General features: G+C 39.2%; 1 protein-coding gene across 2 annotated transcripts in view; it reads left to right on the plus strand.

Annotated features, from left to right (window-relative positions):
- RELN (reelin) overlaps positions 1-27,899 on the plus strand; it is a 291,669-nt gene that overhangs the window by 236,884 nt on the left and 26,886 nt on the right. For both annotated transcript variants that reach the window (XM_054071453.1, XM_054071462.1), the window contains exons 35-49: positions 714-854; positions 951-1,128; positions 2,586-2,670; positions 5,288-5,470; positions 6,861-7,032; positions 7,114-7,216; positions 9,358-9,587; positions 12,332-12,552; positions 14,263-14,410; positions 17,723-17,981; positions 19,226-19,475; positions 21,710-21,878; positions 24,533-24,673; positions 26,018-26,195; positions 27,401-27,594. In XM_054071453.1, the coding sequence (XP_053927428.1) occupies positions 714-854; positions 951-1,128; positions 2,586-2,670; positions 5,288-5,470; positions 6,861-7,032; positions 7,114-7,216; positions 9,358-9,587; positions 12,332-12,552; positions 14,263-14,410; positions 17,723-17,981; positions 19,226-19,475; positions 21,710-21,878; positions 24,533-24,673; positions 26,018-26,195; positions 27,401-27,594 (2,652 nt within the window). The remainder of the gene's footprint in view (positions 1-713; positions 855-950; positions 1,129-2,585; positions 2,671-5,287; positions 5,471-6,860; positions 7,033-7,113; positions 7,217-9,357; positions 9,588-12,331; positions 12,553-14,262; positions 14,411-17,722; positions 17,982-19,225; positions 19,476-21,709; positions 21,879-24,532; positions 24,674-26,017; positions 26,196-27,400; positions 27,595-27,899) is intronic.

Genomic DNA, 27,899 nt, shown 5'->3' on the forward strand with positions numbered 1-27,899 from the left:
CAGCTCACTCCAGAGGACCACATATCTTCTTCCAAAGAATATTCTTCACAAATAAAATGTTACCCCGATCCTGCCAGTCTGAGGACAATTCTCTGTGCGTTGTTCTAGGATTAGCTCAAAACATGTTTCCTGCCTGAACATATCAAAGATGATTTAACCCAGAGCATCTTGACAGATTTTTTTTCCAAAATATTTTCCTCATCTGAGGATAACAAGACAGTTAGCAATTACACCAGTGTGTATGCATGTGCATGTGTATATATAGCCATACGTTGTTTTATATATATATACAGACATATGTAATCATTGTTTTTACTTTACGCACTTAGTATAAATTAATTTGCATTGCTTCTTAGTTTACTGAAGCAATTACTTGTTTTAACTTTGCTAGTAGCACATGGAGCTGTTGAATGCTAATGTAGCTAACAGTTCCTGTTCAACCACTTAGCTGACCAGCAAGCATCACAAGAACATTGACTTTCTCAGTTTTCACTTTGGGCACCTTCCTTTAAAGTCTGCTAGAATTGTGCCTAAAACCTAACCTGAGAAATTGAAACTTCCATTTTCAACTAAAATATTAATCTTTCCCTGATGCAGAGATTATTAATATGCTTTTGTTCTCCTGAAGTCTCTAGGATTTTCATTATTATATAACACTTTGTGGAACAGAAATTTTGAAGCATGAAATTAATCCACTCTGGTTTTTTTTCTAGCTCTCCCAGAACACGGTTCAGATGGATTCAGTACAACTATGCTTCTGGTGTTGATTCTTGGGCTATTGATAATGTGGTCCTGGCTACAGGGTGCCCTTGGATGTGTTCAGGCCATGGCATCTGTGATGCAGGTCGTTGTGTGTAAGTAGCATCCTACTTACCCTGCTTCCTAGGAAGGAATGTTGCATTTTGTTTAGGCCAAGTGGATAATACATTTTCCTCCCACTTTGTTGCTAGGTGTGACAGAGGCTTTGGTGGTCCATACTGTGTCCCTGTCATCCCTCTGCCGTCTGTCCTGAAGGATGATTTCAATGGTAACTTACATCCAGACCTTTGGCCAGAGGTCTACGGTGCTGAGAGGGGAAACCTGAATGGTGACACCATCAAGTCTGGGACAGCTCTCATTTTCAAAGGGGTCAGAGATTACTTATATTGAAAAAAAATGAATAAAACCTAGTAGACTTGAAAACAGAAAGTAATCTGGGGGAGGGAGTCCCCCCCCATATGCTTATGTCAAAGTCTTTAGGCTACAATTTGACATTTTCATTTTTCCTGTCTTTTCCTGCCCTAAATATGCACCATGTTTATCACAGTTTTATGAACAAATGAGTTTCATCTGTTTGTTGGCTATTACTTTCATTTCTGGTATAAATTCCTCCTTAATCACCAAAGGAAAAGAATGAAACTCTGTGGCTGAGATTCTTGAGGCCAAGTAAGTAATTCGGGTATATGGCACACATTACAGTCAATGGGATCTGTGTCTTGAAATCTCCTGATTTGCTTTTGAGTATTTTGAGTAATGCTGATTGGTCAGTACTGTAGTCTGTGTAATCACTGTTTATGTAGTCTGTGTTTTACTTCATTCTATCATTTTGAAGTTTTCTAGCTCTTTAGAGATATTTTGTTAACAACAGGTTAAGAAAAGGCCAGGAAATACCATATTTTTTTAACTTCTCCATTCTTTAACAAAACACATAAAAAGTAAGACTTTTGTTCACGTAAGCACACAAATTTAAAGCTCACATGAGTATCCATTTGACATTGTGAATTCAGGTGTTCAGTTTAAGAGTATTTGGTGTAGAAATTAATTCTTTAGAAATATTTCTTTGCAGAACCTTTACTCCAGTTCAACCTCTTTAGATCATTTAAATGACAACTCACAGGACATGAATTGTCTAAAACATGGATTGGTTGTCCTGCAGGTTGTCCCTCTGGGGGAATGGGCCTGAGAAAGGGGGAAGCTCTGAGAGGTGGTTTGTCAGCTTTCTGCAGAACAGGGACTAGCTCTGGCCCCAGGATCCACACAACATTGAGCTCATCTATAGAGACAGAAGGATTTTAAGGATCACTATAAGGTTTCCTGTCTGCTTCCTTTCCTTACTGCTCTAAGTCAAGAGGTAGCCCCAGAAGAAGATGTTTGTAAAAAAAACATTTTTTGACACACAGAAAAGAACTCCTAGAGAGGAGCCTTCCTCCATGGGAATTAGGGTGCTTGGCTACAATAGAATTTGCCCCAAAAAGAGCATACCAGCTTGGATTCAATGTCTGAGTAAGTCAGTGCTTGCAGATTAGATCATATCCCAGTAGTTTAGAGCATAAAATGAATCACCTATACCTGTGTCTGTACCTGATCCATGTAGCTGTGCCTCTGGTGGTGACACACACCCATATCTAGCCTTTTCCATTGCTGTGGCTCACTTTGCCAAGGCTACCGCTGTCCCCATTTTCTACCTGGGAGAGTGTGTGAGACATAAAACTACCTCTCTCGTGGCCTCTGCGATTCAGTAACAGACAACATGCAGCCAACAGTAAGCTGCAGAGCATCTTCGATAATGTGAACTGAGATTCACACTGTATATTCTATATTTGCAGGAAGGACTGAGAATGCTTGTTTCAAGAGATCTAGATTGCACTAATACTGTGTACATCCAGTTTTCGTTTAAATTTATTGCCAAAGGTAAGATTGCTGTTGATTTCCTATCACTTCTCTAGCTTTACTTAGACATGGTAGCATCACAGAATAGAATGTGAATATACATTTCCAACTTCAGGGTAGATGATCGTCAACTTATGGTAGACAAAATGGGAAATTGTTAGAGATTCTGCATTATTCCTACCTTGCTACTAACGTACATGGTCATCTGTGCCATAAAAGAGTAAACTCTGGTGGAATTAAAAACAGCACATCCAGTACAGTCTTCGAGTGGAAAAGAAACAAAGCAGCTTGGGATTTGTAGAGATTTTGCAGTATGTTGGGGAAAAATAATTTGCCAGTTTTTAAAGTCATAAAAATGTGCCTATAGTAGATTACCTAAGGGACCGATAAGGTACTACAGTTTTTCATTTTCAATTTTCTGTCCACTGCATGAAAATCTCTTACCATTTAGCTTCCTAGTAGGCATCAGAGAGATGACTAACCCCCCATAATTCTACTTAATTGTCTATGAAGAATAGTCAGACTTTGCAAGCTGAGTTTACAAGTTGGTGTAACAAGCTTCAGACAGTTTTTCTAGAATGAATACATTTAAGCCAATGATTCAGCCTTACCCTGCTCCAGGATCCTGCCATTTTGCTTTGCAAAATAATTTTATCCAAGTCAGGAGTGACGTGGTGGAGAACCGCTGACCTAATTGAGGGTTTGAGTCACTCCCATACAATTGCAGAAGTTTTTCCCAGCATTGCTTGTAGAACTGGCACTTCCAGGCTGAGCTCTCAACATGCAAAACCTCCTCTCCCTTTGGTGGAAGGAAGAAGATGTTCATAGCTTCTGTGGGAAGCTCAGAATTCTGGGACTGAATGCTAACTGACTCACCATTTACAAAGGACAGCATGAAAATAGTTCTGAACCACCTCTTTCTTCCTAAATAAATGTCTTAGCCAAATCTCTGTATGGGCAAGTAAAAATTGAGCTTTTTCTAAATTAAGTTTGATTTGCTTTGATAGGCATATAGTAATATACATTTGGTTATTTATTACCATTGTTTAAGTACTTTACGGAAAAGAGATAATAGCAGCCAAAAACATGACATGCTTAAAATGAAGAACATGCCCTATATTTCAGGTTCAGAAACAAAGTCTTTGTGAAGACTTGTTTTACAAAACTACACCTTGCAAATATTTCTGTATATGACCCTTGCCAAAATATTTTAAAAAACAATGAATAAAAATATCATTCTGAAAGGCAGGAATAGCCAAAGCTTCAACAATGGATTTTGACACTTGACCCACAGGAGGGAAGGCAATGAAAGTCCATAAGAAACATTTTCTCATTCAATCTATACGGCTTGCTAGCCATAGGCCTAGATCCACCACTTGGTTCTAACAAGCTCCCTAGTGTTGAATGTGAATTACTATAGCTGGGAACATCTCTCAGCTGTAAGTGCTGAGCAGTGTGTTGTTTATTTGTTGTCAATTGCCACAGATAAGCTGACTGCAAATAACTTCTCCCTGCTCTCTTCCACGTGAGGTGGCTGAAGAGAGACTTTGCACTGGATAAGAGTGGAGCAGCAAAATGCTCATCAGGCTTCAGCAAGTTTGGTTAATTTAAGATGAGAACATAGGAGAAATTTGCACAGCAATGCACGGTGAGGCAGGGATGAAGAAACTGTCTCTTGGTCTTTTTCTGCTGCCAGTTCCTGCCCTTGGACTGAGTTTTTTGGGATGTGTCATCACTGTGCCACACTATGAAAGGTGTGGAGAGTGTAAATTTGTCTGAGTGAGAAGTGCACTCAGCAATACAGTCACTTAGACACTAATGTTTCTAGCCAGCAAGTCAGGCACAGGCCAAATGTGAGCACACTAAGCTTGTGCAGGGTAACCAGCATCAAGTGTGAGTGCTAGGCTCTAATAAGCATATGTTAATAGGTAGGGCTGTAAAATGACTTTATTGGTTCTTTGATATTGGTTCTTTGAAGCTTTAAGTAAAAAAGGAGGAACTGGTAGTCAGAAAATGCAAATTTTACTCTCAGTTCCGACATTGATTTTTAGTCCCAGCTTAAAGCATAGAATATTGTTTTGTTGTTGTTGTTAGAACATGCTAATAAAGATCTTCACTGCTTTCCATCGCCTGTGTGATCTCTGGGCATTAATGTGCTCATATCTGCAGCCAGTACCATAGACTATAAATGTGTGAGTATAAGGACTGCATCTTTATCTACAGATGGCAATGGAAATGTCTGGTACCTGCGAAAAACAAGCAAATAGACATGGGATTACTGAATAATGTCTGTGGTAGAAGGAGCTGATTTCTTCTAATCTAAAAAATTATAACATTGAGATAGCTTCTCATCTAAGTAATTAACTGTGACTGCACATATAATGAACAGCAACGAAAATTTAGCCCCTATTTCATGAGCATTTTGCAAGCAGACAAGCAAGGGAAAGCACAGGAAAATGTGTATATACAATACACATACAATATCTCAACAGCTTAAGTTGTTGTCGAAGGAAGACCATATTCTGTAATAGATGTCAGAGTAACCTAATTGTATTTACACTTGAAGAAGTGTTCTTGAGCTAGCATTTTTTTAAAACCAGATTACAATGAATGTAAATGCATGTCCTCTCTTCTCCAGGTACCCCAGAGAGGTCTCATTCCATCCTGCTGCAATACTCTGTCAACGGTGGCATCACTTGGCACCTAATTGATGAGTTTTACTTCACACAGACTACAGATGTTCTCTTTATTAACATTCCTCTGCCCTACACAGCCCAAAGCAATGCGACGCGGTTCAGGCTCTGGCAACCTTACAACAATGGTAAGGAAGAGACACCCATGGGACTCCAGGTCCACACTTGCACACCTCAGCATCTGTAGGAGGCTAGATTTTTTAACTCGCCAATAGCAGAGACTTCTAAATCGAGTCTTCTTATATTTCAACTCCTTCAATTAAAATTATCACAGGATTATGTTTACTGCTTTTATAAAGCTGCTGCATGCTTTAAAGTGGAAGTACTACAACCTAATACCACTTGACTGTGTGTAGAAGACTATCAGCTTTGGTCCTCGAGGGACTGGGAGATAAAGCAACGCTGACAAAGTTAACTTCACTCAGCTTCTTCTCATTATTTTTAATGGACCTGATTCTCGTTTACACTGAGGCCCCATTAGAATGCTCCAATTATACAGAAGTGTCCCAAGTGTAAATGGGAACTGGGCCTACCTTGCTTGGGATTAACTAGGCATTAAAAACCCATTTAGAAGGAGTGTGTAGTAAGCAGTTAATCTTTTGATTAAATAGTCAAGGATTGTAGCAAATGACAAGAGGAACACAGCTCGTTCCTCCTGATTACAAAAAATGTGCCAGATGAAGAAAGCTTTTCTCTGCTCTCAGTTACTCTGAGCACATCTCATAGCAGGAGCTGACATTAAGAGCTCTAAAGAATTCCAGTGATCATTTAGACATGGTGATACAGCAACAATTTATTCCATGCAATTGCCTAGTGCATCTCTAATAAAATAAGCAAATTCAAATCCAGTCCTGACATTTCAGTTCCAGTTCATTCTTCTGTTGGGTCCTGCCTAAAGCATTTAACTAACCTTTCCTTGCAGACATTATCCTTACGTAGGAATTTTATTTAGAAGAGGCCTTTTAACTTTCTCCGATCAACACAAAGACTTGGAAAAAACAATTATTACACAAAAGATCTGGCAATTTAATCTTTCCTCTCCAATTTGAGAGCATGAATGTTCTGATGCATTTGAATTCGTAATCCATTGGCAAGAAGCTATTCCCAGGCAAGCACAAAATGCTGAGTGCAGGGAAAATGCTGTAGAATGAAATAATCTTTTCTAGTTGCTTGGGCTCTACAGTAACTGCTCATTTAGATGATTCTTAATTAAAGAAGACACTGGTGCTAGAGTTTCAAAGTAAATGTGATTTAAACAGAAGATAATTGTTCAACAGAGGTTTTTCCCACTTCAACTTGCTGTTCTTTCTATAAATTTTAGAAGAACACAAGTTAATTCCATAAGGACTATTTTAATGGAAAACGAATTCCATTTTCCATTTTCATGGAAAATTAAAATAGTGAAGCCCCACTTCTATCTCCCTTTTCTCCATGTGATCTGTAAATACTAGCTTCAGTTTTGCTCTCTAATAATGGTAGTGTTAGGTCTGAATAGAAATGTTCTCCTTTTCTTTGTAGGTAAAAAAGAAGAAATCTGGATTATTGATGACTTCATCATTGATGGAAATAACCTAAAGAATCCCATGATTCTTTTGGATACATTTGACTTCGGTCCCAAAGAGGACAACTGGTTTTTCTATCCTGGTGGAAACATTGGACTTTATTGTCCATATTCCTCTAAAGGAGCTCCGTAAGCATCTCTCAGCAATGAATTAGGAAGAAGCGGTCATGTAATAAACTGAGTCTAAAGTACTCCTTTCTTTTTTTACAGAGAAGAAGATTCAGCTATGGTATTTGTTTCAAATGAAGTTGGAGAACACTCCATTACCACAAGGGACCTGAGTGTAAATGAAAACACTATAATCCAATTTGAGGTACTTGTCCTCAGAAATTTATTTTGCCTTCTGTTTAGAGCTCTGTTGGTTCAGGTTCTGCTCTTTGGTGTATTTGCCCAGCTGTTAAGATTACCAAGGAGAGAAGCCTGTCTAATTTCCTTTGTAATTTCTTTGATATTACTTTCCCTCGTGTGAGTGTATCATGAAGCTTTTAAGACACAGATAAGGAAAATTCTGCCTCAAAGTTTTCTGCTTACTTGCCTAAATTCCTACTTTCCTTGTGCCTATATACTTGCACTGATAGCTTTAAAGTCCATATCCTACGAGTTGGAGAGTCAGCACTGACAGACAAAATAATGAGCAAAAGATAATGAGGGTCCAGATTGCCACTTCACAGCCTGCAGCTACAGATGGGACTAGCCATTTAGCCTAGTTTATATTAGTTTAGAGGCGTCATTATATTGTCATTAAGAAACTGTAAAAGAATCTTTCATGTAAATTGCCATGCCACAATTAGCAGGCTACTTTTAACAAAGATATTGTATTCTGTAGCATTAGACAGCAAATGATACTCCATTATAAACAATTACTAAAATGATACTAAGGGTTTTCGAAGAAAACCGGGTTTAGCTGTGTACTCATGCACACTTCAGTTTGTCATGCAACTAATTCATAAATTATTAAATGCAAACCATTTTCTGTTTTAAAATATAGATTACAGCCTGTAGAACAAAAATGTTTGAGGTCACTTAAAGATATTCTTAAGACTTCAGAGCATTAACCTCATAAAATCTACATGCTTGCTTCCATATATGATAATAACATTGTTTTCAGCTCACGTTTTTGAGGACATTAGTATAAATGAAGAAGTTATGCATAATGCAGTAGAGTTTCTCTCTGTCTCTCAAGAGGCAAAGACTATATTGAGTGAAGCATCTCTCTAAGTTTCCAGATGAGTAGACAACACTTCCAGTCAAATGTAGGTTGATGGGATTCATGTGCGCTGAAGAGCGATGAAGGAAACTTGATGTAGGATACATTTTAAACATTCATGCACAATTCTAAGTATTACTGGGTTTTAGAAATAAGTGGATTTTCATCACAGAGCAGCATGCTTAAAAGACACATTTTCCACTGCAAAGATACATAAAAAACCCCAAAATGTTACATAGTTTTCGTACAAGCTTTGTATTTCATCAGCAATGGGGTTTTTTTTATTTATTGTATGCTAAATATAGTACATTTTATTTTATATGACACAGTCATCCTGTAAGGGAACTAATTATTCTTCTTTTGTATAAGCAATTTTAAACTAAAATAAGGTCTTGATATCAGTATGAAAGAAAAGCAGACTAATTTACAGTGGTTAAATGCAGAAAATGTGTCTTAAGAGGTCTCAGAGTCTGTACAAAACATCATTTTATATTTTTTTCAGCAGTAAAACTGTTGTTCATGTTAATTTTCTGCCTTTTCCACTGTTGTCAACATTGGGAATCTTCTAAGAACCCCCTGAGAAGTTTGACACTGCCAAACTATGTTTTGATGTGACACTGAACCTAAGTCCAATCCAGCGATGTTACTCTGAATGCTGTTTCCTAGGGCTTTGACACTGTATGTCAGCAAATGTGCATGAAAGCTGAAGAACATATTGAAGGGACACAGCATACATCCTGCAGCATAAGCTTTTGGGGGTTTTTAAAGTGTAACATAACAACAGACAGTAGTGTAGCTCAGCAATTTAACTAAATGTTTGTGTTTGCACATATTTTTTGTTTAATATTTATGGTTTAAAAAAATGCACATTTTTCTCATGCTGTGATTACTTCAGTACCTATAGAGGACAACAAGACCTGATGCTTTTGCTCCAGCAACACTATCAGCGCTCCTTTGGGATTTTGTCTGATTAACTTCATGGGTTTCTCTTAGTAGAAGTAGCTGGGAATTTCATATTACATTCATTTCATAATAAGTGGGAGTGCAATATGGACACATAGGGCAATGTGCAAAAGCTCATGTTCTCATGCATGTCCTGAGTGTATTATCCCAGTTGTTAAATGAGCTCCCAAGTCACCGTTTTCCTGGTATAAATAAATTGGGGGAGGCTGGCTACAATGAAGAGTGATAAGGAGTCCCACAGCCTGCCGTGTGTCATCTTCTGCATTTCATATCTTGGTCCCCAGATCAATATTGGCTGCACCACTGATAGCTCCTCTGCTGACCCGGTAAAGCTGGAGTTCTCCCGAGATCTAGGGGCTACCTGGCACCTGCTGCTCCCCTTGTGCTACAGCAGCAGCAGCCACCTCAGCTCCCTGTGCTCCACCGAGCATCACCCAAGTAGCACTTACTACGCAGGCACCACCCAGGGCTGGAGAAGGGAGGTCATTCACTTTGGAAAACTGCACCTCTGTGGGTAAGTGTCCAGCTCCCATTCCTGCCCAGCTGCTTGTTGGTTTGGTTTTTTTTCTGTTTTCCATCCAAAATGTTCTCCTAGCACAAGAGATGTCCATAAGAACTGCAGAACTAGAGCAAACCAGATGGCCAATTTTTCTATGCTTTTTATCCTGAATGGCAATTAGTGTTCAGGTGATTCCTAAAATTATGTTGTGCCTAATGCTAATGTAGAATAACCACAGCTAATTTATGTCTATCCATATACCTAATTGGTGACAATTTCATTGAAGTGGGTTGCATGGTAAAATGAATGCAAAACTAATTTTAAAGCACCTACAGTGCATTAGCCATTTGAATTGGTCAAGGATGTACTTGCATGAAATTTGAGATGCATTAGGAAATGCAGTGACGTGAGCTAGTATGAACTTCATTCCAGGAAATGGACTGATCTAAATATTTGAGGTCTCTTGTAGGATAAAGTTCTCCGATTCTAAGAAATAAACCGCTGCAGTCACTCGGGAACTTAAAGTTTATGGAACAAACCAGGTTGGATGGTGACAGATATGTAGCAGAGAAAAGCAATATGTGCTAGCATGCATGATAATAAGTAACTTTTGAAAGTATAAAACAGTACTGTTTATTTTTTCAGGAAAAACTGTCTTCTAGCATCAACTCAGTTTATGTAAAAGACCACAATATCAAGGATTAAACTGTTGCATGTATTAATGAAAATGAGCTATGCAACTATGAGACTAAGTGTTTATGAAATTACTGCATGTAATGGGTCTTCCACTGAACAAGTGGCCCCATATATGCCTCTGAAAGTAAGAAAAGATGTATATAGGAGACAAGAAGCAAGATTGGAAAGCTTAGGTGTTTAATAATTTAAGAAAACGTTTAAATTTTAAACTTGAATTTTCTAGTTTATGAAAGTTAACATTTCAAGCATGGAATAGGTAACCACCTCTTGCAGCAGCTCATTTGTCTGGGTTTTGCCCAAAAGAATTATTTGACCCTTCACCCTAATACCAATGCATCCCTCCAAATGAAAATTTTGACTATGCAGACTCCTAACTCATTTAAATCTTCCAGGTATTTTGAATTAGTCCTCTGTTGAGTGTTCCTGTCCATTTGCCTGCCTTCCCTCCTATTCCTTCCCCAACACACCAGGCCAGAAGCCAACTGCTGATAGCGAGCCAAACCCAGAAGCACAGAGCAGCTTCCGTGGAGCATTCAGTGCCATGAAATTCTTGGGCCAGAGGGCTGAAAAGGCATTTTCCCCACCAGAATCCACTGGAATTACAAGAAAAAAACTACAAACCTGACTCCTTGTGTCATTCTAAAAAGACCCAGCCTTTTCATCCCAAAGTGTCAAGTGGTTATATTCAAATGAAGATGAAGACAATTATTTCCATTACATATGTTATTTTGGAAATTAATATATGTTCTCAGAAAACAGCTGTACTGAAGAATTAGCGTTCCTGTTATGTCCTGAAGGAAAACCGTGTTGAGCCAGTGAAGAAACCCTTACCAACTTCAGCAAGACCTTCAGCAAGACCAAGCTCTCCACTTCAGACACAAGTCATGCTTCACCCTCGCCAGGACACAGGAGACAGCCTGAGAGGAAGAGCCAACATGCCTCTGGGGTGGAACAAATCCAAACTGCAGGGCAGAGATCTCCTGTGAAGAGGACTTTAGAACACCTCCAGCCTTACACTTGTGTCCTTCACTTCAGAGCGCACTAAAATCAATGTTTTTTACTTCCAGCAGGACTCTGGTTCTGGGATATCTTTCTTGAAACTCATAGCAGTGTCCTCATCTATCAGCTATCCTTTATCGCTGCAATCCCCTCATAAAAATTCCTTTTTAGCAAATCAAGAGAAAAAAAAAATCATCAGCTACCTGTGCTATCAATTCCCCTGTTGCATTTAGATATCTCTAACTAGACACATTAAACATGCAAGGCATTTAAGTGCTTTTCCCTTCTCACTATTCTGGTTTCCTTCCTCCTTTAAAATGTTTTCCCAATTGGGAATAAAGTTAGTCTCTTAGTGGTTTTCCCCATCTTGATTTGTTTTCCCTTCTTCCCCAGTCAGTTCCTCTTTATATGCAGCATTTGTGCAAGTATCACTTAGGACACAAATTAAAAATGACAGGAGAGCACCCAAAGGAGAATATAGTTTAAATTAACAACTTGCAATATCAGTCTGGTTTAAGTAAGCCACACAAAAGCAAGCTGAATATCTGGTGACATGGCAGATAATGTTTTCTCTCTGTGTAACTGAGGGTGAGGTCTTACCATCCCAGCTCCACGGATGATTTCCCTGGGGGCAGGGTGGAAACATGAAGCAGGATTTCACTCTCCTGGAGAGGGTGATAGTAGCTCAGTCTCTCCCAGACACTGTATGCCAAAGTGGAAGGAAATCCATCAGACCATGGCCATCCATCCTCCCCATAGATGATGGAGAGAAGAGTGATTAGATTTCAATTCCCATTTTCAAGTCAATCATTCAATTTTGGCACTACAACTAATGAATTATGTTACTTTTATTTCTGTCAGTACTTGGGTTGAATGCGAGCATGAAGACACCCAAGGTACTGAAGAAATTGGATGTAGCAATCAGTTTCTAGAATTAAGCTATTTATCAAGCCAATTCCAACAGAAAGAATACTATATATGCATAGTATGAGATATATATATATATATGGAATATATAAAAAAGGATTATTATAATTAAGTAAGTACATTTATGCCTTTTTCAGGTTGGCAAGGTTCAGGTGGTACCAAGGCTTTTACCCTACTGGATCCCAGCCAGTGACTTGGGCCATTGACAACGTATACATTGGCCCACAGTGCGATGAGATGTGCAATGGCCATGGCAGCTGTATCAACGGCACAAAGTGCATCTGTGACCCTGGGTACTCTGGGCCAACTTGCAAAATTAGTACCAAGAACTCTGACTTCCTTAAGGATGATTTTGAAGGTACCTTTTCTCTTTTTTTTCACTTGAATTCTGCCTGTCTTAGTAGAACCCAGGGCTCAAGGGTGAAAGAGCAAACTCTTCCTCACCTCTACAGCTTCTGAATGCAATTTGTGCTATAGGACAATTGCCGTGAACAAATAGTTTAGATGTCATTTGCAAGCACGGTTTGTGAATGTTTGGTGGCTACCAGTTTGGAGTCTTGTTTGGAGTGTCAGAATCTCTGTGAACTTGTTAATGCTGCAATACAAAATCTTCATCAAAATAGAATTTCCTGAAACTGCATGTAGAAAGTAATTTTGTAAGAAAATGGTGGTTTGATGGTAGTTTAACTTTAGCACAGACAAAATGCTTGCAAGTGAGGCAAACATCAGAGGCCGTTAAGGTTGTGTCAAAGTAGTCCTGTAGAAAAGGACTTGGGGGTACTCATTGAGGAGCTCAACATGATCTGGCAATGTGCTCTCGCAGCCCAGAAGTCCAACAGTAGGCAGGGCTGCATCAAAAGAAGTGTAGCCAGCAGGTCGAGGGGAGTGATTCTGCCCTTATACTCTGCTCTTGTGAGACCTCGCCTGGAGTATCATGTCCAGTTCTGGAATTCTAAACGTAAGAGGGATATAGAGCTGTTGGAATGAGTCCAGAGGAGGGCAACAAAGATGATGAGAGGGCTGGAGCATCTCTGCTATGAGGGCATGCTGAGAGAGTTTGGGTTGTTCAGCCTGGACAAAAGAAGCTTCCAGGGAGAAATTATAGCAGGCTTCCAGTACCCAAAGGGGCTACAAGGAAGCTGGGGAGACACTTTTTACAAAGGCCTGTAGTGATAGGACTAGAGGGAATGGCTTTAAATTGGAAAGGGGAAGATCTAGACTAGGCATTAGGAAGAAATTCTTCACGATGAGTGGTGAGACACTGGCACAGGTTGCCCAGGGAAGTTGTGAATGCCCCATCCCTGGAGGTGTCCAAGGCCAGGTTGGATGGGGCCTTGGGCAGCCTGGCCTAGTGGGAGGTGTCCCTGCCCATGGCAGGGGGGTTGGAACTGGGTGATCTTTGAGGTGCCTTCCAACACAAACCATTCTATCTATGATTCTATGATTTCTCACTGCAAGGGAAATCTAAGTGGCCTTGAAATAGCAAAAATTATTTTAGAGCAGACTGTGTGTCTCAGTGGTGTGGGCCACTGCTCAGCAGGCACAGCAGACCCCAAGCAAGCCGTGGCAGGGGGGAACTCAAAACCTCATGAGTGCCTGGGCACATACATCATTCACACACACAACTCTTAAATCACCTGGAGGCATTGCCCGCTAGCAAACACGGCAGGAAGAGCATGTTTTGATGAAGTAGCGCCTGTGAACAAAATTCATTGCTTTTAGGTGCTGCTGTTTATTTTCAGTTTTGCCAGCCCTTGCCTTCATGCTACTACATGGTATTCAAATTTTCTTTATAGACTTGGGTATTTTGTTGTTATCTTAAGAAAAATGAAGTGGAAAATCTTGCGAATAACTGGAGATGAAGATCACAGATTTCATACTTTGGGGCTTATTTTGTTTATTTTGTTTTGATTGATAGCAGTCTTCTAGAATACGTTACATCAGAAACAATGAATATTTCTTCACTCCGCCTGTGATGTTTAATTTAATTTTCTTCCCGTGGAAGTAGTAGTCTTTCAGTGGGAGCACTTTGGAGTATATCATAAATATGTATTTACTGTGTATTCAGGTCAGCTGGAGTCAGATAGATTCCTGCTTGTAAGTGGTGGAAAGCCATCAAGGAAATGTGGTATTATGTCTGGAGGAAACAACCTTTTCTTTAATGAAGAAGGCTTACGTATGCTGATGACTCGAGACCTAGATTTGTCACAAGCCAGGTAATACAATTTCAAAGTTCTTTCAGGATTTCACTGAAGAAATAATATTTTGAAGAACAATGCATATGTGATACTTCCGTGACAAGGGCAAGCTGATATATTCTGAGTTCCTTATTCTAGCAAATATTTGATTTTTAACATTGTCAGAATTTTAAATTGAATTTAACTTGAACTTCAATGAGATTAACCATTTCCATGTTGGGGTTTTTTCTTGAATAAGAACTCTGGGATCTAATGCCATACCTTCAGTGAAGTATACAAGTTTTTGTTTCTTAAGTGCATAACATGAGAAATCAATTGCATGTCACACGCTTAGCTTGCCTTACAGTTTGGTGTATTATGTGCCACTGTTGTATCTGCTCTTAAATAACTCTTAAATTTCTCATCTCATAATTCTTTCATTTCTGAAGTTTACTTTCCTCTTATTGTGCACATTTGTTTCCAATAATTCAGTGACAAATTCCCATCAAGCTGTCACCAGCTACACTGAGCACAGCAATTGAAAACAATATTTTTAGTATATTTAGAGATTATACTCTATCGTTATAGCCTGCAGAGGGGATATTTGATGAGTGAAACGTGCTAAGTGAGCCGCATTATAAAAAATCACACTAATATATATTAAACCACATTCTAATTGCATGCATACTAACAAATAGGCATTGCTTTTTTTTTTCAGTATCTTAGTTTATATCCTTATATAATTACTTTTGAAAAATTGCATTTTCTCAGAGACTTTTTTCCACTGATCTCTTCTTTAATATTCTGTGGGAAACAGTTTAACAGGCAGTTTATCTCTTTTTGACTTGTCTTCATTAACTTTGACTTTTTAAATAGTGGTTTAATTGCAGAGCCTTATGGTCAATAAAGTTGCCTGATTTCTAACCGCTGTATTTTTCAGACCAGTAGTTAGCTAACCCTCAGTTAGGTGTAATGGTAATCGCTTTAAAGAATTTTTAAGATTCCTCACAGCAAACTTCTTTTTTCAGAACTTGGTAAACACAAACATCAATTCTCTGCACTAATTTGATTTCCTAGGCCATTCTGAAATCAAAATATTGCTTAACAAAAGATACAAGGATCTTCTAAGTTGCTCTGTTAGACTAAATGACATGTTTTCCTTATTGCTCCTGTTCAAAGAACCGTCATTTATCTCTTCTCTGTGACAGTCTGTAGCTGGATTTGCATTTATTGACCTCAAGGTGTTATATGGAGATAAATGACTCCTGTCTTAGTAAAGGAAAAACAAAGCAATACATTTAATTTCTTGTATATGCTTATGAAAAAATAACAGTTATCAACAAATAACTGTATGTTCTCTTCTGAACAGCAAGGCAGACTGCAACAGCATTGCTGGGGGATCCTCTTTAGCAACCTAGACTAATTGCAGTGGGATTTTCCTAATTTCCTGGCTGACTATCGGCCACCTGCGAAGCACAACGGATCTGGCTGTAACACACGTGTCAAGTTCTGCACAGGGCTCGGGGAGACATTTCAGATTATGTCACAAATTACAAGAGCCAGCATTTGTAATAGGTATTTCTAAGGGTAGTAGAGTCATTAGTCACAATAAAACTTCCCCTTTTCTTTTGAGGAGATTCCCTGAGGTACACAAGCAAGCAGTGATGACTGTTGGTGCTACAAGCCACACTCAGCACCTGGGGCTTGAAATCAAGTAGATTCTCCAGTCCACTATGCACTGTTATATTTTAAAGAATTTAACACGGGCGGAAGCCTATCAACATCATGGTGACACCAGGAGCTGAAATGACACAGCTGAAATATCAGTAGGGACAGAATATTTTAGGTTTCACCGTTGATCAAATCCCATTCAATTCTGAATTACTAGAATAATATCCACACATTTTAGTGTTACTAGATCTATGAGAAAACCTTGGTCTTCCATTGCAAAATAGGCAGAGCCTTTGCAAAATATCAGTGGGATGAGGAGATATTTTATATTTTTTATCTACTATACGCTATGTTACCCGTATTTCAGTGGGTTATTACTATATCAGTAAAAATTCATATAAAAGAAAAGCAATCTGTAGAGACCAGATTCAACAGAGACAAGGTCACTTGGGTTTATTTCCTTTGAATTATGTGGCAAATGCGGAGTAAATCTGAGGAGGCACAAAGACTTGCCAGCAGTGAATCCAGTCCATTACAGCTGATATGTTGATCTACAGGGTCCCCAGTGTTCCTTTGCAGCACAAGCAATACATTATGTCTGGGATGTGAAGGTGGATATAATCTATAGCAAAAGAAGTTAAATATAGTAGCAAGAGAAACCATGAGTCGCAGTGAGGACTAGAATTAATTGACTTATAGGCCTGGTGTTTTATTGAAGCTTTTTCTGCCCAACATCTCTGCAGCTTCCACTCCCAGCAGATCTACCTGAGATCAAACCAGAGCAAGACTTTTGATACAAAACTTCTTTCTGCACTGTTTAATTTAGCCATGAGCCAGGCACTAATGCAATAATAATTAGAACAGATAGAAGACTCTAAAGCAAAAGCTGTGCAAACATAAATTAATACTTGTAATATCCCCGTGAGTCCAATAGGTAAATATCATTACAGCAGCAGTTCCTTCTACTCCACGTGCCTAGCAAAGCTATTTATAAGCATTGGCTAAAAAGAAGAATTTCGCAGTTTGATACAAGTCTATTGTGCTGCTTGGGAGAAGCGAGTTTAAAAGGGGATGAAAGTGCTGGTGTCCCTGGGTGGCTTGAGCTGGCTTCAGGGAAGCCAGCACATTTAAGCAATGTGATTTAGACAAATTTCCCAGGCTGACTAAATGGACAAAATGATCCCTAAAAGTGAAATGTGCTTTGTTCTCCTGTCCAGATTTTCTCTACTTTATGCCAATGGAAAACTTGGATGCTTATTTTGAATTTAAGCATTTCAGCAATTCATAGCAAATTATGATCTACTTAGGGCACCATTGCTTTTCTGCCACTAAAATCTGTACTCATGGGCTACAGGGATAAAAATTTCACCCAGGATTATGTTTCTGATATTTGCAACACCATCTGCTATGCAGACAAAAGCTCGAAACGTAAATGACTGGCTTTGTTCAGCCTCTTCTGCCTGGCAAACCACCACAGAGGGAAAATGAATTTTTGACATTCCACCAGTCTGACTACTTATATTCTGGAGGGTTTGAAAAGGAAACCGTAAGATCTCCTAAAGCTGAGTCTTACAGCAAGAAATCACATGGCTATTTAATAGTCAAACTCCAAGTTTCCCTAATTGGTTATCTAGGATGTTGCAGAGAAGAAATCTTTCCAGTGATTACTCCCCCTGTTAGATTTGTGCAGTTCTTCATGAGACTGGGATGCGGCAAGGGGATGCCAGACCCCAGGAGCCAGCCTGTGCTGCTGCAGTATTCACTCAACGGGGGCCTCACGTGGAGCCTTCTACAAGAGTTCCTCTTCAGTAACTCCAGCAATGTGGGACGATATATCGCCTTGGAAATTCCCATGAAGGCCCGTTCTAGCTCCACTCGGCTTCGCTGGTGGCAACCATCTGAGAATGGGCATTTTTACAGTCCCTGGGTAATCGACCAGGTAAGGCATCCTCTGGGGTTGTTTTTTTAATACGAATTCAGGCTGGTTTCAGTCTTAATGATTCCCTTTTGCTGCATTTGTCACTTCACTGAGTCAAACAAAAATGCTTTGTATAAATATATTCCAGAATTATAATAATCCAGCAAAATAAGAGAGCACAATTACTGTTTGCTTCTCTTGTCTTTTTAATGTGCTGTTTCTGTGTGGGGTACTGAATGCCCATTTTGAAGCTAAGAAAGTCTTATACATGGCTAGAGCCTCAGATTCACTTTGCAGAAGGCCTTACCATGCAACATCCAAGTCTGAGTTAAAAACCCTTCATTTAAAAGCTATCCAGATATATAATTGGCTCAGTAGAAAGAAATAGGAAAAACTATAGAAAAACTTCAATCTATATCCATCTTCTAATTTTGAAAACAAAGTTCTGTTTTGCATTTTAGATTTGCTTCTATAAAGATTATTATATCGCTCTATGTGACTTGGTATAAATCTCAAGAAACTCCGCTAAAATAATTGCACACTTAGATAGAGTTACTGGGCCGCTCAAGTTCAACTTGCTTAAGTATTTATGAATTTTTTTTAAAGCAGTTAGTCCAGGTCCTTAGGAAAAACCGAGAAACCAAACTCCCAGCCTATATTTAATGATGTGGTTACAAAATTTTACTTCTCATCCCTCCATTTAAACATAAAAAAAATCCTCATTCTTTCACTCCTGTATCTTCAGTGTAGTTACATTAGTTCAGAACAATCAGAAACTGAATTCAGAATAACAAATGAAAAGAAATTCTACTTTGCTTGTTGTTGAATAGTGAAATGCTGATCTCTTACAGTCAATGGCAAAACACAAAGTATTTCCCCATGTCCATCCTCAGGTGCAATCTGACAGTAGTGCAGCAAATTATAGCAGAGCTGAAGAGTCAGTAGGAAAAATGTCAGTGTAATCACTTTGCTCCTACTAACATTTATCTTTGTGAGCTGTTTTACTGTATCTAGGATGGAATTCACTTCCCTGAACTTTAGTTCTATATAGCTGAGCCAATCTCTTTAGGATCCCTTTATAGGAAAAAGATATTCCCCTTCCTCATAACCTAAACCCTTTACAAATTTGTCCATTTTGGAAAAGCAGAATACACATGCATAGATCAGTAAACTCCTTTATGCACAATGCTATGTCACATATATGTTTGTGAAGACTTCTAGACATTTTTATATTTTCAGTAACAATTCTGTACCTAATGTTTCAGATTCTCATTGGAGGCAACATCTCTGGCAATACAGTATTAGAAGATGATTTCACCACACTGGATAGCAGAAAGTGGTTGCTCCATCCTGGTGGAACAAAGATGCCAGTCTGTGGCTCAACTGGTGATGCTCTAGTATTCATCGAGAAAGCCAGCACCCGCTATGTTGTCACCACTGACATTGTTGTCAACGAAGACTCCTTCTTGCAAATAGATTTTGCAGCATCCTGCTCTGTCACTGACTCCTGTTATGGTAATGACTCCTTAGTAATTCCTGCCCTTCCTTTTCCTCTGCTGTTCAGGAAGTTCACTTGTTTTCTGATTCCATTATTCATCTCATTGAGAACAGAGAAGCAAAAGAAAGCTGCATGTTTCTGTTTGGAATGATAATACGAGTTTTTTTATTCTAGGTGTCTGAAGCCCAAGATAAACTAAAGTATATCATTCCCTCTGAGCACTTAAATTGCAGTTTAATTTATTTAAGAAAAAGACCGGCAGCTGTCTTACTCAAATCCATTTACCTGTATATGGTATCTACTTCTTGGGCTGATCTTGTGGTTCTAATAATGAACAGCTGTGTGTTCCCAGCATTTTTCTTGCTCTGTTGTTTTACAACTTCAGTGAAGTAAGTCTCAGTTCTGATCTCAGTTGCACCTGTACAACTAAGAAATCATTTATATCTACGTACACGTGCTAAGTCAGCATCAACTGCAAAAATGTGTATCAGCCATGTGAAACCATAAACATGTCTATGTGTGTATGTATGTTTATGAATGTGTGCATAGATATAAGCACACATATGTGTATACATACCTAAATATACACATAATGATGTAATTACTAAATACGTAGCTTCCTTTTTTCCATATGATGTGTATTCAGTGCAGAGCATGCTTTCATATGTGTCTATGTGTAAATATACACATATAGATACATATACACTTGTAAGAAACACAAGAAATATGTTCCTAGCTTTTGAATGCTTGTTTGTACATCTTAAACGACATTCTTTTAGTGCAGGGGTTTGGGCTATAGACCTTTTTTATGAGTAGGAGCATGCAATATGTCGCAGCATGTAGCGTGTGTCAATTCACTGGTTTGTTGACTATTCCTCTAGATTTCTGCACAAAAATGGAAAAGGGTTTTACATGAAGTCTCAAAAGAGGCTTCTGTGATTTTGTTCTTCTGAAGCCAGTGAAATTAAATGCATTATTTTTATTCACATACTTAACAATGGCACTTTTTTCTTTTGGTGTTAAAAAGACTGCAGCATCCTAAGATCGTCTCTGCTAAGTTTAAAAGTGTTTTGGCAGCTTAGCTATACACTGGCAAGGAAAAAGTTCCATTTTTTTGTTTCTTTGTGTACTACACTTACCATTGTCTTAAGTACAGTCCTGCCAAATGTAATACTGCATTAATCGTGCTTCCAGTGAGCAAAGCACTTCATTTTAGTGATGGAGATTTAACACTAAAAACTCACTTACCCTTGTTTGTATCCACTTGTCCTTGTATTTCTATAGCACAGTGTTCTGTGCCTAGACATCAGGTAGGACTGATGGGGTGATTAAGGGTCATTCTCTGTGCATGGGGGTAGAAGAAATGGGTCTGTAGTAATCAAAAAAGACTACAGATTTACCACCCCTGTCACTGCAACCACACACTATGTTTTACACAGCCAGAATGCCTGGCAGCTGGAACATTTACTTCAAGTTACAGCTTTGTGCCTATTATTATTTACTTGTTAACAGCTGCATAAAAGTTGAAGTATTTAGTGAGCTTCACTGTCCTTTATTCTTCACAATAAAAGTTTATAAGCCATAAACATCAAAACAATGAAATTGCTGGTTTTTGCTGAGAAATGAATACATTAGTTTAATGTGGCTAGAGTGTGAATGAAAAGAAGCTCACTGACTAACAAATTCAATTTAAAACTGTTTATGATGGATAATGAAATTAGCTGGTCCGGAGCGGGACGGAAGAGGGACTAAAGCATCTTGTGACAGAGCCAGAAGTTTGAATTCAAGCATTTCTCTGCCTTACGGAATAATTACATCCAGCTAAATCTCATCATTCAGCCTGAAAAACAAACAACAAAAAAAGTTGCTGGTCATGATGCTGTCACATCACTTTGTTGCTTGCTGCAGCTGTAGAAACAGGTTTAACTTACTTCTGGTGACTTGAGAGGTGATTTTGTCTTTGCGCTTGTGATGCCTTGAGTTAGGTGGTAGATGTGAAGGTGTACTGCAGCCTTCTCCTGAGTTATACCTGCCTAGCGACATGTGACATCTCCTTCAGTACTGCCACTGAAAGACATAGCTTTTTGCTTCTAACACAAGGGTTTGAAAAGTTTTGAGTGTTTATTTTGTCAGCATAGACTTGTGACTAAGACTCTCTGGGGTTACGAACATTCTCTGGTGTTACCCATTTGTTGTAGACTTATGGATGTAAGTCTCCAGACTAAGTAAATAACCATCTTTCCACCCTTAGCTATTGAACTGGAATATTCAGTGGACCTTGGGCTGAGCTGGCACCCAATTTTGAGAGACTGTCTTCCCACTAATGTGGAATGCAACAAGTACCATCTCCAAAGGATTCTCATTTCAGACACTTTCAACAAGTGGACACGGATTACTTTGCCTCTGCCTCCCTATACCAGGTATCTCCCGCTGGTTTTCTGCAGAATAAATCTGAATGCATAACTATATATTGAGGCATGATACATTATAGGCTTTAAATAATTGTACCTTGGTGTTTTAGTTTGGTCCATGTATACAGCAACAAATAGGTATAAATAAATGGAACCTCATCCTGCCTTGCATGAAAACTGCAAAACTACTCTGTGCATTTACTACTCTTAGTCACTTACATGTAGGAAATTTTTGTTCTTCTTGTCCTGGGGAGAGACAGGGGGAAATCTTTAAAGAGTCTCATGTTATCGTTAGCCTTACTAAATTCTGGGGAATGGTGGTAGCTAATCGGACTGGCTGAATCTCCACTGCACCCTGTGCTTGCTGTTGTTGGCTATGAGCTGGTGTTTTAAATTTGGCACTTTTCAGGCTTCTTGGTTTTCTGTGCATTCCTTGCACTTATGCAGTTGCCACACATTTTGAAACTAGTAGTAAAAGTCCATGTACTTTTACTAAAATCATTTCAGGGATCTCCTGTATCTTCACTGTAGTGCTCCACAACAAGTAATAGTACTTTCCTAGGACTTGTTCCGATCAATGTTCTCCTCTGCTTCCTCTTTTGTACTGCTTCACTACATATTGTCTGCAAAGTATATTACCCCAACAGTTCTGGTATAAAATATGTAAATTTGTGTGTAGCGGGGCTTTCTGTGGCTGAACAGGCTAAATCAGGACTGAGGCTGCTGTTCCAAACCATTTGAATTTGGACCTGAAAGGAACTTACTACCTGAGATTAAGTCAGAGTTATAAATAAATGTCATAATAAGACTGCTTTTTTTTGAGCATTGTATGTCAAGAAAGAAGTCTGATACCCTGCTGAGACAAAGATTGCTCTTCTGTCCAATCCAATAACTTTATTTGTTGCTTCAAGTAATACCATTTCCCAGACTTACTAAGATAGGGATTGCATGTGAGAGATTATTACAAACTTAGCTCACAAGCAAGGGAGAGCTTAATCTTCAGAATAAGAAACAATGCAGCTAATAGGCCCTTTAGTCTAGATGTACTATAATTTTTATACTGCTTTATTATTTCAAGCTATGTAATAACAGATGTTTATTTCTGCTTTGTACCAGTATATTTCAAGGACATGCAGGCTACAGAGTCAGTAGCTTGGTCAGATGCACAGCATCCACACTTCCGTAGCATTTTACAGCTCATGTATCCCAGAGTGCTACCTAACCTCTGGCCTGTAGAAGGCAATAAACACTTAGTTAATCTTAAATTCAGAGCTGATTTTAAAATGCAAAGCAAATACAAAGCTTCTCCCAGGAGCCTGAGCTCCATAAATTGATAGTGAAGCACTAAACCTAAAGCAGGCGGTGTAAAATATAGACGTTTGTCTTCATTCCTAAAGGACTTCCTCACAATTTATGTATTTCTTTTAAAAATGCTATTGGGTGAACAGGTAGTCAGCATGGCAGCAGTTTTCTCTTTGGATAAACTTGTTTTTCATTCACCTCATGTAACATGTTTATAAAGGAATAAACCATAGAGTAACATTGACCTTAAAATAAAAGGTCTATTTTTACCCTGAATAAAGTTTGAATATTTTGCTGTTTGTTTGTTTTAGGGGTTTACAATAATCATGATTTCTCTTTGAGTTTCAAAAGGAAACAGACTACACAAAGTTCAATGCTGCCATCTAGTGCTATACAGCGAAACATGGACTGGCTTTTATTTAAAATTTATTCTCAAGAAGTTACAGGAATTCAGCTACTGGCAGCTGTTCAAATATAGGTGTCAAATGCTGCATGAGCCGAATAGCTGTTTGGTGTCCCCTGGCTGTTTCAGCCACGTTTTCATTATCTGTCTTGGGAGCTGAGGCACTTAATTCGCAAATAGCTACATCGAAACAACATGTTTGAATAGGGAGCTAGCTGCCCTTTAATCAATGAAATTAATTTTTTTTATTGAAAGGAGCCAGGATCACACCACAGACCATTTCTTTACATTTCCAGACAAGTCTTGCAGGGAGTGGAGGGGGGAAACTGCAAAACCAGGGTCACACTGCAGACCCCGCATGGGCACTCTCACCTGTCCATTGTAGATTTATAGATGGCAGCATCTCTCCTAGGAGCCAATCCACTTGCTAGAGCCACGCTACATCAGTAAAGCTGGCAAAATTCATAGAGAAAAAGTCACATTAGTTCATTGACTTGGGCTGAAGGAACAAAACTCAGGCTCAGAGTGAAACTTGGAGGATTTGGGTGATTCTGGCTTTGTCCAGCTGCCATTTATCCCTCAAGTATCAAATTGTGCTGGGATGTGGTTATGACTCCTCTGAGCTTCCCTTTGGGCATACCATCTCCTTCACACCCTTTTCTCCACTGCATCAACTACAGCCCACTTGCTTTGCTCCCACCAATGATCCCTTTTCCCACTACACACACTCCCACCATGCTACTGAGCACCCATGCTTTGGCCTGCTTTCAAAACATGGGCATCCTGTTCATGGCTTTTCAGTGACTTTGTTGGTGTCAGGAATCAGTGCTGCGTTGTGTTGATGTCAAACAGATCTTCCTAGAGCAGCCTAGCTGACTAGACTGACATTTCCTTCTGTCAAAATAAAGACTAGCTTAGCTAGAAATATTAACTTTCTGGTTTTCTTTCTTTCCTGAAGGTCTCAAGCAACTCGTTTCCGTTGGCACCAGCCTGCTCCTTTCGATAAGCAGCAAACATGGGCAATCGATAATGTCTATATTGGGGATGGCTGCATAGATATGTGCAGTGGCCATGGGAAGTGCACGCAAGACAACTGTGTGTAAGTCCATCTTGTTCCCTGTCCTGCCCATCGCTGTGGCGTTTCAGTCCTCCTCTGCCATTTTAATGAACTTGCAGGAAAGATTTTGATACAGTTTTTAGAAGGAAGGTGGATTTAAAACTGAGCAGGGAACTGGGACCACTTGAGAATGGAAATAACAAGAGGAAGGGTAAGTACAGGGGTTGGCTCTGCAAGACATCTGCCTCTTGGCACATTGTGGGCCAAGCTGTCAGTCGTTTTCTCAATGGAAACGCACTGCCTCTGCTGTTGCCCCTGCTGCAGCTGAGCTGCCATCCCACAGTTTGTGTATCGTTCTAGGGACAAACAGTCCTGGACCCTCCCAGAAGATGTCAGCCTTTATTCTCAAGGAGTTTCATACTATGTTTCCATACCCTCGTCCTGATGCTGCAATGCAGAGGGACAGGGCTGGAGGTGGGATGCATCCAATAAACAGAAGCATATATACCAGTTCTTCACAAGGCCAAGTTTTCCCTTGGGACTTGTGTTGACTTGATGGCCTGATGCTTCTGCTCCATGGTAGGGTCTGTCAGCGGAGGCAGACGGGCTTGATCCTCAAACTGACTGTGTAACAGCTCACATAGAGCCCTGCATAACTAACAAACAACAACCAGATCTCCCCCAATTTGTCTGTCTGGCAACAGAAAAATACCTTCCAGATGGATGCATTGCTTTTTTCCAGCCACAAATGGCAACAGAAATTGGAGAACGGTTGTATAATTGCACTGTGACTGTGTTCATTAGAAATATATTCAGCTGCAAAATAGACATATTGTTGTGTTGTCCTCTATCCTGACAGCACTTAATTACCAAGGTAGGATCTCCCTGGTGAAATCTGTGGAGAAGCAGAACATATTTCCATGCTGTAATCCAATCCTTGACACAATGTAAGGAGGTATTTCAGAGGAGAAAAAAGAGAGACTGTATAAAGAAACAGCAGGAAAGTATCCATCTACTAAAATTTTACAGAAACTTACTCAAAATTTAACATTAGCAGAACATTCTTAGGCTTGGTATGTTCTCTTAGATTTATCTGTCCAAGTACAATGTATTTTACTGATTTTGCTCTGTGCTGGACTGTCCTCTGTATTAGCAGTTTGAATGAAACATAATGCTAGACTTCCTAAACTCGTTTTTGTTTCATATTAACAACTACAAATAGTGGCAGATGTTTGAAACCCCCATATACCAGTTGTGTGCTTGTAAACCATGCAGACAGCCTTTATGCAGAACAAAATGGCACCTTAATGTGGGACAACATGCCACCAATTAAACCTACATGCAGAGCCTTTGCCAGCTGAATTTTGCATTTGTTTTCCTCCGCAGCTGCGATGAGAACTGGGGTGGGCTCTACTGCGATGAGCCAGAGACCCCTCTTCCAACACAACTGAAAGATAACTTCAATCGCTCGCCATCAAACCAGAACTGGCTGACAGTGAACGGGGGCAAACTGAGCACGGTCTGCGGGGCAGTAGCTTCTGGGATGGCTCTTCACTTCAGCGGAGTATGTGTTCAGCATGGGGGCCAGCTCACTCTCTTTGACAGCATAAATAGAACTGATTTTTAAAGTTAAATAAATAGCAAGGTGCTAAAAAATACCAGTGTGACATATTAAACATGAAGCATATGAAAAACCCTTCTCTTTGCCTGGTTCTTGGTGAAAGCCAGAATCACCGCAGGAAAGCCGGTACCATGTTCCTGGCTACACTCCATCCAGGAAAATGAGACATAGTATGTATGCCACGGAGCAGCCTCTGAGCTGATAGCTCAAAACACAATCCAAATATGTAAACATTGATTTCCACTCACTCGTAACAGCTGCCTCATAGCACTTATACTTCCAGAAACTGCAGTTTGGTGCAGCTTCTAATCAGACCATAGAGGTAAATTGAAAACTAGGTGTGTAATTTGCACTTGGTCCTTGAAAATACATCTATATAGTCTCATCCTTCAGATATGTCATTGTTGTTTTTTTCCAGAGTAAGCTCAGCATAAAATTTCCTGTGGTTTTGCTCCATACATGGGTATATAACCCAGGCTGCCACTGAATTACAGTTTGCCTTCAGATAACCTCAAGATTATAAAAATGATTAAAAAGTATTTTAGAAACATGTAAAATTTAATGCTTGTAGATCTCTTCCACGCAAATTTATAACTAGGTTCAAACTGATTCAAGTTTTCTAAAATAAACTAACAGAAGCATCACCTTTCCACTTGTGCCAGTAGGACTCGCCAGGCACCACTAACTAATAGACTAAGCAAACTGTGTAAAGCATATAAAGGATTGTGGGAACACATACCTATTAAAATTGCTGTCATTTAATGGTTTGCATAAATTGAATCATTAGCATATAATCAGTGGTTCATTAATTCCTGGAAAACTTTAGACTGGAAGCATGGATTTTTGTAATTCTTGTATTCAGAAGACATACAAATACAAATCTTGATACTGGATGTTTTAAAGCTGTAGGTCCAAGTAACAACGTTTATGAATACACAACAGGAATTTTTAAGATTAAGCATAACTGAAATTATGTCCTTATTGTTCTGTTGTAGCTTTATCTTTGTTATAATTAGTATAATTTTGTACAGTCTTGAAGATTTTACTACATAAAGTTATATTAATGGTGACCGCATAATCTAAGACTTTTTATGTTCATAAGTTTTGCCAACCAACACCAGCCAACTTATTTTTTAATTGCTTTTAAGGGCTGCAGCCGTATGTTAGTTACAGTGGACCTGAACCTCACCAGTGCAGAATTCATCCAGTTTTATTTCATGTATGGTTGTCTGATAACTCCTAATAACCGCAATCAAGGAGTGCTGCTGGAGTATTCTGTGAATGGTGGAATTTCCTGGAAGCTCTTAATGGAAATTTTCTATGACCAATTCAGCAAGCCCGGGTTCGTAGATACCTTCTTCTGCTTATATAATTTTCTGTTCTGAAGTCAGGTGGTGTTGTTTTGTAGGAACCTATGGAATATATTATTGCTGTGGTTTAGATGTCAGATCTTTAAGAGTTTGGCCTGTCCAGTCCTGTAAGCATTTATGAATGGCTTTTGCATATGTGCTTCAGCATCAGCATTTGAGCAGCTGATAGGGCAGAAATATAAGGGTTTGTTGCTGCTTGGTAGATTTGTAAATGGTTGCAGGAAGATAAATCCATGGCTACTGTAATGATGTCCATCCTGTTCTTTAAGATACTGCC

This window comes from Cuculus canorus, chromosome 1 (genome assembly GCF_017976375.1).
Source record: "Cuculus canorus isolate bCucCan1 chromosome 1, bCucCan1.pri, whole genome shotgun sequence".
Taxonomy (NCBI): domain Eukaryota; kingdom Metazoa; phylum Chordata; class Aves; order Cuculiformes; family Cuculidae; genus Cuculus; species Cuculus canorus.